Source organism: Salminus brasiliensis, chromosome 19 (genome assembly GCF_030463535.1).
Source record: "Salminus brasiliensis chromosome 19, fSalBra1.hap2, whole genome shotgun sequence".
NCBI classification, from domain to species: domain Eukaryota; kingdom Metazoa; phylum Chordata; class Actinopteri; order Characiformes; family Bryconidae; genus Salminus; species Salminus brasiliensis.
Window position 1 is genome coordinate 12,329,972 of NC_132896.1, and position 15,889 is coordinate 12,345,860.

Sequence of the window (15,889 nt, forward strand, 5' to 3'; positions counted from 1 at the left end):
TGTACCAACACGAATTGTTTGGTACCCTTAAAAGTACAGACTTCAATACACAACCCTAATCTGTGTATTTGATTTGAAAACCCACATTCTGCAAATCCTCAGTTGTCACTCAAGCAGGCAAGCCTTTACCAGGAGCTCAAACTTACAGCCAATGATTTTCTCTGATGTTTGTGGAAGTACAGGAAAAAATAAGAGTAAATTTACTTCAGGTTCGAGTTGCTTTATATACCTGCTGTGCATTTCATTCCTTTACACATCATATTGCAACATTTTCAATGATTAGGTCTTCACACATGTCTTGTGGAAACTTGGTGATATCACAGGATGCAAATAAAGCTGCCGATTCCAGCATGCATTACAGAACCTACGGCATGGAGACAGGCCGCGCAGAAGACTGAGCTCATAACACCGTCCAAAATCCCCTGAGTCTTTCACACTCAGATTAGCAGCTTCAGAATGGCTACATGAGGGCAGGATATTATACTGGAAGACCTACAAACTGAATGAACACTATATGTCCTAATGTTTGTGGACACTTGTTTTAATGAATGCATTCAGCTACTTTACGTTGCACCTGTGGCTGACACAGTGGTGTGAATGCACACACACACAAACAGCTTGTCTAGTTTCTGTAAAACTGCCAATAGAATTACTGAAGTACTGCCAATAGAATAGGACTCTCTGGAGCAGATAAGCATGAACCTATAGACATCATGCCTAATCATTGCAGGTGTTGGGCTAGAGGGGTATAAAGCATTGAGTTGTGGAGCAGTGAAACTGTGTTCTCTGGAATGATGGTTGGTGCTTCATCCAATACTTTTGGGATGAGTTGTGGAGTTGTGATCATCTAACATTGTGACCTCACTTGTCGCTCTTGACTCTGAATGAGATCAAATCCTTGCAGCAATGCTCCAAAATCTAATAGAAAGCATTCCATGGACAGCAGAGACAGTTATACCAACATAAGCAGGATAAACACTTTTTTTAATACACTTGATTCCAGAAAACAATCAATGAGCATGTCTGAATGCTTCTGTCCATAGAGTTTAACTCTATAGACCCTCAAACTATGATTTTTATGTCACTTCATGACATAAAATAGACTTATTTATAATATCCAACACACGGACCATCAGTTCTTTATTAATGGTTCAATCTACTCATTACAATAACTTCAGCCCCCTATTTTAATTATAGTAAACTGAAATGTTGATCTTTTGATGACAGAATGCATCTATGGACATGCAGACAATAAAGAAAGCTGAGGCATCAGCTAGTGCAACAGTCACCTTTGAGTAACTTGTGTGAGGAGAAAATGCCATGTAAATGAATGCAAATACAGACATCACTTTCCACAAATAAACCACAAACAAATGTTGTTGGCTTTGCAGTGTTGAATTTCTTGAAAAATAAGAGACAATGATTTGGATATCTGAGTAATTACACACCACATGTCAGGACATACGGAACAGTACAAACACTTGATAAAATATGTGTGAAAAAGGAGAGCCTCTTGGCAACCAACCAGCCAACCAAAGTGCACACTCCTATCTAATTCATTCAAATACAATGTTCACCACCAACTTGCATGACTGAATCTGCTGCTGAAGCTATGCAACTGAGAACAGCAGCTCACTGTCCCCTTTGCTTACATAACCTTTCCCCTCATTGCTAAACTCTCCACTTGCTATGTTCTAAGAGCTCAGACAAGTTCCAGTGCGATAATAGGCCTTGTCTGTAGCTTCTGGGGGCGGCTCGGACACTCCCTCAGACAGAAACCTAAGTTTCAAGTAAACGTCCTCATTCCGTGCCTCAGATAGGGACTGTTCTTCAGCAAAGCCCCTGGAGCCATTTATCTCTACCACGTCCTCCACCCCTTTGTCCAGAACAGACTCTTCCATCTTGCCAGAACTGGGATTTGTGACGTCACTGGGTCCCACTACAGACGCATCCAACAAATTTGATTTGGTGCCTAAACAAATAAATAGACATATTTACAAATAAACCTCTACTTAATCATGAGTAAGTCGTAAACTTTGAATGTAGGAGGCATTTGAACCTTTTCTACAGGAGCGTTTTTACCATGAGATGTTCCCTCAATATAAAAGGAAGCTTTAAACCAGTTTTCAAATGGTTGTCATACCTGCAAGCTTCAAAACTATGCTGAAGTTACCTGTACTGTTGTCCTCAGGGTGTGTGTTTCTCTCATAGAGATCTGTGGCTTCTGGAACATCCGCTCCACTCTGCTTGTCTCTATTCCATTTTACATCCTGAAATCAACAGACACCCCCATGTCAAAGTGTGCAAACAGTAAGCATTAACAACAAAAAACACACACACAAGGGTTCTTTAATAAAGGATAGAAGTGTGTGTGTGGGGGGGTCAATTCTTAGATGCATGTCGATGCAGATGTTGACGATTCTGAATCGATTTACAAAACAACGTTTTTCTAAATGTTAATTGATAATGCAATGTTCACGGAATGCAAAGGTGGAAGTGTGGAAGTGCAGCACCCAGACTGTCAGTGATGTGAACAAAACAGTGACACAACATGGATGAGTGAGAGTCCGACTGGCACCCTCTGCATTAACAGGTAGCTTATGAAAGCACTTTGGGTCTGGTTAGCAACAACTACTGTACACCTGGCGTTTTTTATTGTTTACTGTTGTACTCAAATCTAACCCCTGGACCCTAAACCTGGCTTATTAAATCACAATATCTAGATATCTGTATTACACCACATTTTTGATATTGTACACATGCAAATTTGTTGATTGTCACAGAACGACTCTGTAAAATTTGACGTTACTGAGGCGGCCTCCCAACTCGCATTAACACTGCACAAATGAATGCAATTCTAATGATGACTAGTTAAAAAAAACACTGTGTAGCCTGGTAGTGTGTGTTTTGGGACACAGCCCTGCTTTACTAAAGCATCAGACAGAAGAGGTTAAAGGACAGAAATGTGGGCAGGTCTGCATGGAGACGGACACTTCAAACGGTTCGTTTTAATCGAACCAAAACTGATAAGTGTAAATGCAGTCTAAGAAAGATGCCTACATGCTTACCCTGGTCTCTCCAACCTGCCAATATATTCCCACCCCTAATGAAGGCAATGGTTGTATAGAGACCTATGAAAACTAAAAAAAATCCATCAATGCATAGGCTGTTTTTCCTTCTGGTTAAATGGTTCGTTATATGCAAACAAAGCTTTTTTGGACGGTTCTTTATTAAACATTTTAAAAATGGTTCTATGTGGCATCAAAAAAAGGGTTCCACTGCTGTTACTATTAAGTCAAAGAACCCTCAAAACTATGACATATATGGACACCTAGCAATGGAGACAAAAAAATTCAACCAATTAAAATCTTATTTTAAACGAACCCTCTGTCTTGACGGCAGCTTTGCACACTTTCAGTCTTCGCTAAAAGAGCTTCAGGAGAGGCAACCTCAGATTTTTACATAGGTATTAACTCAAGTGAGTCCAAACATTTGACTGGTACTGAAAATGTGAATGTAATGTTGGTGAGGAACTGGGAGGACATGCCTGTCGATTTGGCCAGACGCCACCCAGGGCCATCTGCAGGTAGCTGAAGAATATGAGCATGCTGAGGAAGGTGAAGTTACTCAGCACGCCCACCACAGCTGAAGCCAGGGGGAAGTGATAGAGGATGTATCTGGATGCAAGAACAATAGGACTTTAGTCAGATTCTGTTTAAAGGCATCTCTCTCTCTCTCACACACCCACACACAGGCACTTATACACTTACCTGATGCCAGAGAAGTGAGCATGGATATACAGCTGGGCTTTGTAGATCTGAACTTGCTGAGAGTAGATTTCTATAACTGCCCCAACAGTGGGCTTATACTGGAGTGAACAAGAGTGAGAGAGAAAGAGAGAGAGAGTGGGAGAGTATAAGGAGATTGAACGCAAGAGCCCTTTTATCTTTGTATTCTGTGCTGAGGCTTCCTCCAATAAAGCATCTTTCCTGCCTCACATTGTTTACACTATACATTCACTACTTGGACAAAAGAACTGGGACACCTGCTCATTCATTGTTTCTTCCGAAATCAAGTCATAAAAAGTGTTAATCCAACTTTCTCTACTGTCCAGGAAAGGATTTCTACTAGATGTTGGCGCACTGCTGTGAGGATAGTGAGGTCAGGATGTTGAACAATTACCACCTCACCTCATCCCTAACTCCCCAACTCATCCTGGAGTACCGTCAATCTAGAAAACACAGTTCCACGGTTACACAGATTAATGCTGGGGGGCTTTATACACCTTTTAGGCCACGACAGGCATTAGGGATGGTGCCAATGGGTTCATGTTTATAAACTCCATTTATTGGCAACACTGCAACTTATAACTTTATTTAAGTGTAACTTATTTTAACTGTATTTAACTGTAGCTTATATGAATGCATTAGAAGGGGTGTCCTCAAACATTTGGACACATAGTACGTTAACCTTCATTATATGGTCATTCCATATGCTCAGTGTTCCTGAGTCAGGTTCTTACCGAGTTGTCTACATAAGAAGAGTAGAGCTCCACCAGGACGTACTGCTTCTGCTCGGTCGCTCCCATCAGCAGCAGAGGAAAGAACATCAGAGTGCCAAGAGACTGCAGCAGGCTGGAGCGGTAGTGTAGCATGGTCTAGAATCAGGACACACACAGAGAACATGTGTCATGTGTTGTACACAGAGGCTAAGGCTTATGCTTATACCCCACCATCAACCACGTCAAGTTGTAAAGTAACGAATGCAGACTGTTTGGTTAAAAACATCCATAACATCAGCCTTGTAGCGCCACTGCAAACTACAGTAGCAATTTTGGACAGTGACCAAAAAAAGACCATGTCTTGTCTGATCAACAGCTCAACCTGTCTAATTGTTCTGGGCCAAAGAAATCCTTTTCTAAGTTTCTGTGCACAGGGCTATGTGTGCACTTATTAAATACTCATTTGTGAACTCACAGAGCGTGCAGTGGTATCAACCACCTGTCCATCATAGGAGTAGCAGGACATTTTCACCAGGAACATTCCCAGCTGCTCATTGGCCGGAGACTCAGGCATTTCCAGCTCCAGCGTGACCTGATAGGGCTGCCCATATGACATCACCTAGAGCCAGTGGGTAGAAATATGGAAAGTTACTATTTTATTTGTATGTTTCTGCAAACATGACTGAACTGTTTTAAACTGGGACAAAATGTCAGAGTGGCATTTTTTCGTATTTTGTAATGTTTATAGAAAAAAAACTACATACAGACACTAGAAGAAGACAGAATATATAAAGAAATGTATAAAGAACGTCACCTGTTTCTTCCCATTCCTAAGTAGTGAAAGGTTAGCCATTGGAAAGGAGCAAAGGGAGTGGTGGGGAGAGGGACAGTCCGTTCTGTTGGACAAGAAAGGGTAAGGGAGATAAATATGTATTGGTAACACAAACACCAACAACTCCAATTTCTTGATTCTCTGCTGGTAAAAAAAGTAGACTCAAGTATGCTAAACCTTATTATCCTACTTGCACTACTCTATACTTGTAGCCACACTAATCATCAGTGCACGTAATGAGTGCTAAAATGGACAAACTCCAATTCATTGAACTTTTATTGTACAAAAATAGAACCTTAGCCTGACTTTATTTGTGTGAAGTGTCCCCATTCACAATACACTTGAATTCACATCTTATCCAATGTCTGTATGTAAACAGTAATATAAACATTTTACATATTATATATAAAACCTGTATTGTTTAAACAGTACAATAGTCTGTGTATAATGTGTGTATAGTGTAGGATAATATGTAGATATTCTTTATTTCTTATTTTGTATATATTGTGTTTTTACTACCGTGAAGGATGTTTTTAAATCCATATTTTACATAAACTTACTATGGAATTTAAACACATTTAATAAGTATTACAACTGCACTACTAATATACACTAAGTGTAGAAGAAATGTACTACAAATACACATTAAATATATTTACATTAGGACATTCAATCCAGTTGCCAGGCCTGGATTTTGTTACACTAGGAACAATTTATCTAATAGATTGGCCGCTTAATGTCACACCTACCTAAAATTAAAAGGTCCAATTTTGAAGATCGCTGTCAGACAATGTTAATTAACATCTTCACAAATGCTGCTATCAGAATTTTTCATTAGTGATCATTTAACATCCTGACCTCGCTAACACTTCTGTCGCTAAATGAAATCAAATCTCTTGAAAAAATGCTTGAAAATGAATAGAAATCCTTCCCTGGACAGTAGCAACAGTTACACTCCATTTAATATAATATATGCACACAATATGAATATTATTATACATTTTATTCATTATTTATTTTTTTGAATGAGAAAACACTTATATCTATACATTACTGAAAACATCAGGTGCTTTTTAGACTGGGCCAATAAAATTATTTGACATTATAATAATGAAGGTTAGGAATATGTTTCACTGTTTCGAAGATATGCCATTTTCTTGCTATTAGGAAAGTACTGGTTCAGTATTTTAATGGTATGGCAAATATAAAAGAATACTTCAGAATTTCAAGGAACAAAAATTAAAGGGGGATTGTATTTTTTAGCCAGGAAATCCCCTCATTTTTAGACATTTTAGACATTTCTCTTCTTTATTAAACTTTTCTGATTATACCATGCTATGGGAATCTAATCTATTGCATGAGTTCAAAAAGGGGGGGGGGGCAAGGATGGGTGCTTGCCAGTTTTATGGAGCAGGGGATGGCATCCCATTCAAGCCTGGACTATATAATTTGCTAATTTGACACAATGAATTGCATGGGCCAAAAATACCACATTAACGTTTTTGAGTCAGCTGGTTTTCTGTTACAAAAAATCATCACAATTATTGCCTATATTAATTAACCTTGCAACAGATGGATGGAGAACAGAGAAACAAAAGCATGGCCGTATTCATTTAGGGCCTACTTAGTAAGGCATCCTCTCACCTGTAATAGAAGTGCACAGGAGTGATGAAGTTGGCTGTGGGCATAAAGGAGTAGTAGAAACTGCCGTAGAGGAAGATGGCCACCCATAGAAGAAGTAGAAGAACGCACACGAGAATGGCAGTCTGTAGGACTCTTTGTCGGATCCTCATAAACAGAATGATCAGTGCTTCTTGGATGCGGATCAGGAGACCACCGAGCTCCTGAATGCTTGGGCCCTCGGTGTCCATGTCATCCATCTCTGAGCTCAAATAATTCCAACTGCCTGCAGGAATAAAAGAGAGTGCCTTGTTTAGACCATCTTTCACAATCTCTTTTTTTCTTTGCTTTCCCCACCCCTTTCAACCTCCTCTGCTCTTTCCTGTCTATTTCTATACTTGTAGACCACTGTCCTATAACTGACTAATGGTCTATACTCTAATGTACATTCTGATGAACCTCTGAGTGCCTGACATTAGGCCTGACGTTCTTTTGCAAATACTATCATAAATCGTACGTCAGAGACTGCTTACACCTCTCGGTTCTGCATGCTCCTCATGATCTGCCCATTCCTCTTCGTCTCTCCTCATCATCTTCCTGAAATTCTTTGTACTAAACGGTGCAAGAATTTGGTGCAAGATTTATAATGTTGGTCTGTTGCTCTAGTCTGTTGCTCTCTTTCTGTGGTCTTTGTTGTCTCATTCAGGGAAAAGGGCGAGGACCTGGAACATCCAGAGACTCTTAACCCAGTGTGGAAGAGTTCCTGAGTTCATGACCAGCATGTGAGGCAAGAGCACAAGGAGAGCTGTGATGAAACCAAGTGCTGTGAAACATCTGCAGCAAATTCTCATTAGAAGTGTAAAAACAAGCGTCAGATGACTTGAGCTCCCCCTTAAAGCAGCAATGCCCTTATTCATAAGAGTGTGAAAATGTGCGTAAATGCTACCAGTTATAGTTTGTAAGTAAATATCAAAAAGGGGGTTGGATAAAACGTTATCTAAATTTTACATTATCGAAATATAATTCCACATTCAACATTTTGGGGAACATCAGAATAATGTAATAATGTTTCATTTCCTTTTCACAGTCATTCTTCAGTTGTGCAAGAAAAATCATTTGTCAACACAAATCAGCAACTAACTATGGCTATATTCAGACAGACAGCCCAAATCCGGTTTCTGGCATATCTAGACTGAATCCTATCAGATTTTTGATAGTCTGGACAGTTAAAAAACAAATCGGGTCCAAATCACATTTGAAATGCTGACATCACTATTTTGAAAGTAGCACCATCACAAATATTGTCAGAAACAGCCTGTGCTCTCACAAAACTATCCCAAATCATGTCCATAAATATTTCAGTGTCCGAATTATCATGCAGGGAAAGGCTATAACAACTGTAGCCAACATTTTCAGCCTGTTTCTACAGAATGGGCAGTTCAGGGGAACTGTGGAAGTCAACATAAGATTTAGGGGACCAAAAAAAACAAAAGAGTTTGCTGGTAAGAAAGGCAAATCAACGCCCCCTCCATACGCCCCCACCTTCATGAAAATTTGAGTTCATGAAATTCAAGAAGTTGATGTACCATTCCACTGTGCAGCATTGCTTGCACGATTATAATCTTAACAGAAGGCTGTCCATAAATACTGTTCTTAAGATCTTAATAAAATCAATTTGAGAAATCTAGTTTTCCCGATATATGAGGCCTTTGCTTAAATATAGGGACCGTAGTTCACCCACGGGAGACTTCCACTTTGCCTATGCTGTGGTCTGCGACTGTGAAAGTAAATCTCACAGCTTTTGACTCTCAGAAACAAACACTCAGAGTTTGTTGGACAGAGAGCTGGCATGATGCAGTGTCATCTCAGCAAACACTGAGCTCAGATCCTTAATGCCCCACACAGCCCCTCAGATTAAAGCTCTCTGTCATACAGTGTCAATTGGTTACTGAAACAGACTCAAAGCGAGAGCTTCCACACACAGAGACACAGAGTTTCCCCTGACTGTAGTGCTTGTTCAATTTCTCATTTTGAAACTAGGAGGACAGTGTGCAATGTTTAGAAGTGCTGTATAGTAGTATCAGGGTGCGAGACTGAGAGCTAAGAGCAAGCTGTACACTCTTAAAACACAGCATAGGAAGACAGGACAACCATATACACCATTAGTGTTGGACACAGATGGAATTTGACTACATCTATGCTAATAGCAATCCGCCAAGTCAGGCCTGACCTGGCTCTTAAAGGGAATGGCAAGTGACACCCTGATTGGTTTATTGCACGTTACGCCCAAAACACACCCATGAATAATTAAGAGACTCAGTACATGCCTTTTGGCGTAGTTTTCCCGTCATTACAATAGCGAAGACACACTGACACATCCTAAATCAAGCTGCATGTTGCGTGATCGATGGCTCGCCAAATGATTACTAAAATAGGGCCCATGTGATCAAGCACACACAGTGACAGTGAGCACTCGTGCCTGGAGTGGTGGGCAGCCATGGCTGTGGCACCATGATAGCAGGGCGGGTGAAGGGCCTTTGTGTAACAGTGGCAGCTTTCTGAACTGGGATATCAAACCCACAACCCTGTCATCAACAGCCCAGAGCTCAATCTATTGAGACTGTGTTGTTCTATGTTTCATATCCATTATATTTCAATTGGTTTTAAAATACTTAGCTGACATTAAAAAAAAAAAAGATGAACACATTTATTAGTATTATCTGGGTTGTTGTAATGAAAATTTGGTCACTTAAATTGAAAGATTTAACTTAAAATCAATGTGACATCAATGTAATAATTCTGGTTTTCTAGTATTTGTTTCGTTATTGTTTTTTTTTTTATTAAACACATACATTTACAATAAAAAACCAAGTGTCTCAACCGACAGACAGACTCTGCACACACGCTGGCTTCCAACACAAACTCCATTCACTCTTGGCTTTAAGTAAGAAGTAAACTACTGCCAACAGCATGTGGAAGTCCATGACTCACGAGTCCTGTCCTTGAGCGCCAGCTGAGCCACAGCTTGTAAAACAGACGGACATTAGAAGCAACGGCACTGCTCATGTCTTTGCGCTATGCTAACATTTTATAGGCTACTGTAGCAGGCTACATGTCGATAGGTCCGGAATATCTAAATATCTAAGGGCTGTTATCACCAATTCATTTATCGCCTCGCTGCTAACCATTAAATATAGCCCTCTGTTCGCCACAGCCTTTTTTTGCTGTTTTTGCAGTGACCGTGCTCTCTCTCTAGAGGGCGCCAAAACGCTTTCGATGAGGTCTCCAATTACAGCAGTGCTTCGTGTGTTACACCACAAATCTACATGGAAATAGCTTCAACGTTATTTAAAATAAAATACATCAATATATAGTAATCTAAAAAACTTTCTGTATTTTTCTTTTCCATTTCTGCACACACACACACACACACACACACACACACACAACCACAACATAAAAACACCTCACACAGCTCGGACTCCATAAGACAAAGCAGCATTAACCTTTTCTGCAGCTTCACTGTAGCTTTTTTTGTGGGACTAAACCAGACATATTAGCCTTTGCTGGCCGCCTTCATCAAAGAGGCTTGGGTGCCCATGACCAGGCAGAGATAGCTGAACAGGTGATAGTGGGAGTCACTGTTTAGTTTTGTGCTAACTTGTGGTTCCTGTGTTTGGGTGTCTGCAGAATTATTAAGAAAAATGTAAGTGTGTGTTTCCCCTGTGGATGGTGGTCAGCTGTGGGAGTAGATGTTAGAAAAAAGAGAGGGTAAAAAGCTAGCTTTACCTTTCAGCCTAGCACGGACTCCCACAGAGCCTCTGCAGCTTTTGCCTTATCTGTGAATTGGCCTGTTTTCCAGCCTTCTTTTGGTTAAGCAGGATTTTCTGTTGAAGGAGGACACAGCGGTGTTTGAGAAAATACAAGGGCCCCACTAGGGCTGATTGGAATTTGAGCAGATTTACATATCGCCTTTTCAGCCCCTTTCAGATCAGTCTCTTTTTACATCCCCTCTCTTTTTCTTTTCTTCATTTTTTATATTTGTCAGTGTACTAGACTTACCAAGACAAATTCCTCGCATGTGTAACAGACTTGCTGAAATAAAGAGATTCTGATTCTGAAACATGGTCAGTCAGTGGTTACTGTGAGGGGAAATTTTCCTTTGGGATCCATTCACAGCCCCCTTCAAATCATCTCCTGTCCTGAGCCGTCCTTGAACAGGTGCCATGTCCAACCTGATTTTTCTGCTGCCAGTGTAGGCGGAGACGAAACTTTGAGGACGATTGCAGGTGACCTGCCAAAAGGCGAAGAAGAAGGAGGAGGAGAAAAAAAACCCTGTTGGCCTACATCTGTATATGCATAGGAACTGGCAGGTAAATGAATGTACTCCACAAAGTGCTGCTCGCTTGAGTTCTGACAGCAAACCAGCCGTTGAAGTGTGTGACCTGGCAGACATGGAGCAAATTTAAAAACATGAATTCTCAAGACATCAAATTCGAAACCCCACAGAGTGCCTGATTTTTATATGTCGGGAAGAAAGGGTGAAGGGACTGTTTTTGAGAGCCAGTATAACAGTCTACCCTTCCAAAGCTGAGATTCAGATTCAGGGTGGGCTCGAAAGGCTGGTTGGAAAGCGTAATCTGCATAAGATATCAGGACTCTAAACTGGGCCTGCTCAGAAACATGCTAGTTCACTCAAAACCCAGTGAAATCCATCATTTATGTGGTCATATGCATCAGAAATGTGGCTTGATTCATTTTAACATGGTCATTTCCAGCCTCTCTTTATTCTTAGAAGAGAGAAACAGGCTGTTACAGAGACTGGTGTGTGTAAATGAGCTGTCCTGATTGGTCGCCATCTACCTAGCTTCATTTAGAAAGCAGTCCCGGCTGAAACACTTAACATTGGCAGGAATGGGTGGAGCTGAACCACTGTAGATTGTATGGGCAGGTTGTGCGCTTATCAGGCTGTTTTTCTTACTGTGTCTTTAAGATGGATATATGTAAATAAGGTCTGTTCTGATTGGCTGTTCTGTATTTTCATTCCCAAAGCAGTGTTGCAGACTGGCTGTGTTTGTGGATGTTGGGATATGTGTTGTTTTTTGTGACATCACAAAAAACAATGAATTTAACATGAGCTGTTTCTGCAGCTTAGCTTCTATACATGTACTGGAGCGTGACTGGTACACTATCTGTCCAAAAGTTTATGGACACCCCTTCTAATGAATGCATTCAGCTACTTTGAGGTGCACCCATTGCTGGCACATATGTGCTAATGCACACACACACACACACACACACACACACCACACAGCTTGTCCAGCCACTGTAGAGATTTTATTGCCAATAGAATAGGACTCTCTGGAGCAGATAAACATAAACCTCTTGGCAGTCCTAATGCTAGTTATGGGCTAGAGGGGTACAGAACCCCCAGCATTGAGCTGTGGAGCAGTGGAACTGTGTTCTCTGGAACTGGTGCTCCATCCAGTACTTTTGGGATGTGTTGGGGAGTTGAGGATGAGGTGACACACTTGTCGCTGAATGCAATCAAATCCTCACAGCAATGCTACAAAATATAGTAGAAATCCTTCCCCAAACAGTAGAGACAGTTACACCTACAAAAGAGGACAATTTAAATTTGAATACCCTTAATTTTGCAAAAAAGTAATGAATGAACAGATGTCCCAATACTTTTGTTGTTATAGTGTTTCTTTTTCCATTGTTCTATTATATGGGTCCTTTAAAGTGGGAGAGGGAGATAGAGAGAGAGAGAGAAAGGACAAGAAAGAGTGAGACAGCGAGAGGCAAAGAGAAAGAGAGCATGTAAAATGTTGCCTCTATCAGTGGGATAGTCTTGGCATTGTCTTCTGGCTCTATTTTGCATTTATTCACACCTTGCTGAGCAATCTCACAAAACAACACACACATACACACAAACACACACTCACACACTGCACACCACAACTACAATGAGCAGCAGGTCATGTGTAAACACTGCAGTGGTGTGGGCACACTTAAAATTTTCCTGTCAATCAACATCAGCGAAGAAATGCTGCACACACACCGTGAGCAGAGATCAGCAGCAGTGTTCACACTCGTGGGCTCTCTCAAATGCCAGGCAGCAGCAAAATGTCAAGCCCTGCCAACAATCAACTCAGGGCGGAAACCGTCTGTCACGTTCCTGAAAGAATATACCCTCCTATATACTCTTACAGGCCACATGTCCTCATGTAGAAACGACGGGATGTGCCATAACCTGTTTCGACCACAGGTGAGATGAGTGTACAAGTATGGGCCCTACAGGCAGTCCTGCTGAGAATGGCAGGGAGGCTTTGATTGACAGCTGCCTGCATGAGAGACGTTCGCTGTAGGGAACGGAGGGAGCTGAATGTCAGACGTGAACGTGAGTATGACTACACACACCACCAGAGGGCATTCTCACATTGCACCCTGATTGTTTCTCGGAAATGCAGGACTTTTGCCAGGTTCTCCTTCTTTTTATCTCACCTTCATGCGTGCCCAGTTGTGGTAGCGACCATGAAGCCCAGCGTACATAATGAGTAATGCCACTGTAACGGCAAATGAACATCTGCTGATGACACACAGTAGGTGTGCTAGAGGAATCAGTGTATCATGTTGCCTAGTTATTGCCAGGGTTTTACAATACACATGTGAAAAACTTTGGACACCCTGTTTAAAACTGGGGATATGTGTAAACACCCCATTTTTATTACTACATCAATGCCCATATTACTACAAACTGAAAAATTAGAATCAGTTGCTCCACATCAGCTGAGCATTTTGGAGGAGCCTGTCTGATTTAAACTTCAGACATTTAGTTTGGTTTGCTCTTGACCGTTGAGTGAAGGGTATCACCATAGCCAGATACAAAGAGCATTCTAAAGCTTTAGAAAGAAGGCTGTAGATGTTTTTGGAGTCAGGGATAGGGTTTGAAAAGATCTGAGAACACTTAGAAATCAGCTGTTCCACTGGAAAGAAAATGATAAGTGATTCACAACTGCCAACATGGCCAGGCCAGGCTGTCCTAGCAAGTTCAGCCAAAAAAAGATACGTTGGACCAACTTTAGAGTAATGAAGTAAAGTAACAAAACTACTCTAATCAAAAATATATTAGGTTTTCTTAAATGATGTGTATGATTTAGTTGAAATTGTCTATTTAGTTTGCACATTGATCGATTTTTTTTACTGAAAGACATAAAAATAAATAAAATAAAATAATAAAACTTATTATAAAAAACATGAAGCTTTTTTTATTTTATTTTCACTACTACATCCAAGTATAGTTTTTACTTTTCAATAAGCGAAATGAATCAGTAAATTTGTTAATATTTTCCTCTAGTTAATTTTCTGATTCATTTACAGCTTAAAACTCTACGTTAAAGTCCCCCTTAATTTAAAACCTTAACTGAAAATGAAACAGTTACCAAGCAATGCTTAATTCTTTTATGCCTTAGATTTGTCAAACATAAATACCATAATTCTCAGAAACAAAGACAACAGGAACTTGCTCTAACAGCTTTTAATAATGAGACAAAGCATCCAATCATTGGTTAAAACACGCTACTTAGCTAAGAGAAGGTACCCGGCAGCAACGATTACACGCTGACGTTGACTGAGGGTGCAGGACACTCCCAGTATACAAATAGGTGATACCAGCAGCCAATTGAAAAAGTTTGCGTTTCACTCAACAAAATACTGAACAGCACAGCTTGTTGAGAAAGAATATCAATATGGGAGAAATGAGTAAATCCAACATCAGTGCAGTTTCTAATTTTGTGTATTTGTGACATTTTTAATATTCCAATTACTGTTCATTTACCAATGGCAGCTGACTAAACTCAATTACAGGTTTGAACTGGAAGGCATGTTTTCCAATCAGACCAATGTAAAAATATGCTTTAAATAACTGACATGGACGTTTCACCCCATCTCCTAAAATGAATCAAGTGTCCATTTATTTAAATATGTTAAAATTCATGGGGTGTCCTAGTTGAGCCGTGCTGTTAAAAAAAATGGTGCCAAATAAGTTGCACTACATCAGATTCTGTTCAGTCTGTTTAGTCAGCTAACATCTCCTCTAGACAAGGAAACATTTATATGTGGATAGCTGCAGATGTGGGGTTTTGGTCATGTTTGTGTAAATTCAGTTCAGTTCAAATGTATTTGTGTAGCGCTTTTCACAACTGGTGGTATCACAAAGCAGCTTCACAGAGATCCGGTCCAAGCCTCTGTTGAGCAAGCCAATGGGGACAATGGCAAAGAAAAACTCCCATAACAAATTACTAGTGAAGTTCAACTGTCTGTAAAACATTGTGTTTTCACCCAGAACTCTGTGTGTTTGTGCATTTACAGCTTGGGATTAATGTTTTTCTATGTTGTTTTTTACTTTTTAATATATTACATGTTCACCTAGATCTGGTGAAATTACATTTAAATTTTATATATAAAGTTGCAGTGATTGACTATCCACTATAAACTGTAAATCTGGAATGTAATGTGCAATGTAAACCCTCTGTCAACCCACAAATTGTTTGAGATCAAATAAATTAAAGTCTGTTGTACATAAAACTGCATGCTCCCACACATTGCTCCACTACTCTTAGTTGGGTGAACATTTCTGGTCATTTTCTACATTCAACTGGGATCTTGAGTTGAATCAACTAAATAATTATTGAATTTAGTCTGTTGCCATTGGCAACTGGATGCTGATTGGCCCAGACATTGCACTGATGTTGGATTTAATCATTTCTAAATAAGCTCCATGTAACTGAGTTGGCTGTGCTGTTTTGATAATACACACTGACTCATAGGGTTTGTTTGTGCAATACAACATCTAAGTAAAACATGCACCTTTCCCATTGGCTGCTGGCACCATATATTTGCATACTGGGCGTGTCCTCTTGTCACTGACACTC

The 15,889-nt window shown here is 40.2% G+C and overlaps 1 protein-coding gene across 1 annotated transcript; it reads right to left on the reverse strand.

Moving 5' to 3' along the window:
• Positions 1-967: 967 nt before the first annotated feature.
• Positions 968-7,682, reverse strand: bscl2l (BSCL2 lipid droplet biogenesis associated, seipin, like). The gene is made up of 9 exons (XM_072663132.1): positions 7,489-7,682; positions 6,978-7,239; positions 5,316-5,397; positions 4,977-5,120; positions 4,523-4,657; positions 3,771-3,868; positions 3,548-3,677; positions 2,174-2,270; positions 968-1,972 (listed from the first exon to the last, which is right to left on the reverse strand). The coding sequence occupies exons 1-9, from the start codon at positions 7,544-7,546 to the stop codon at positions 1,695-1,697; spliced, it is 1,284 nt and encodes a 427-aa protein (XP_072519233.1). The 5' UTR covers positions 7,547-7,682; the 3' UTR covers positions 968-1,694.
• Positions 7,683-15,889: the final 8,207 nt, after the last annotated feature.

Bases quoted from the DNA above. Each gene is read 5' to 3' on its own strand.
- bscl2l (XM_072663132.1), bottom strand. From the start codon at position 7,546: ATGATGAGGAGAGACGAAGAGGAATGGGCAGATCATGAGGAGCATGCA. The intron at 5,398-6,977 runs GTGAGAGGATGC...CTTGTCCAACAG, and splicing joins CCTGTGCACTTCTATTACAG to AACGGACTGTCCCTCTCCCC. The intron at 3,869-4,522 runs GTAAGAACCTGA...TGTTCACTCCAG, and splicing joins CTTCTTATGTAGACAACTCG to TATAAGCCCACTGTTGGGGC.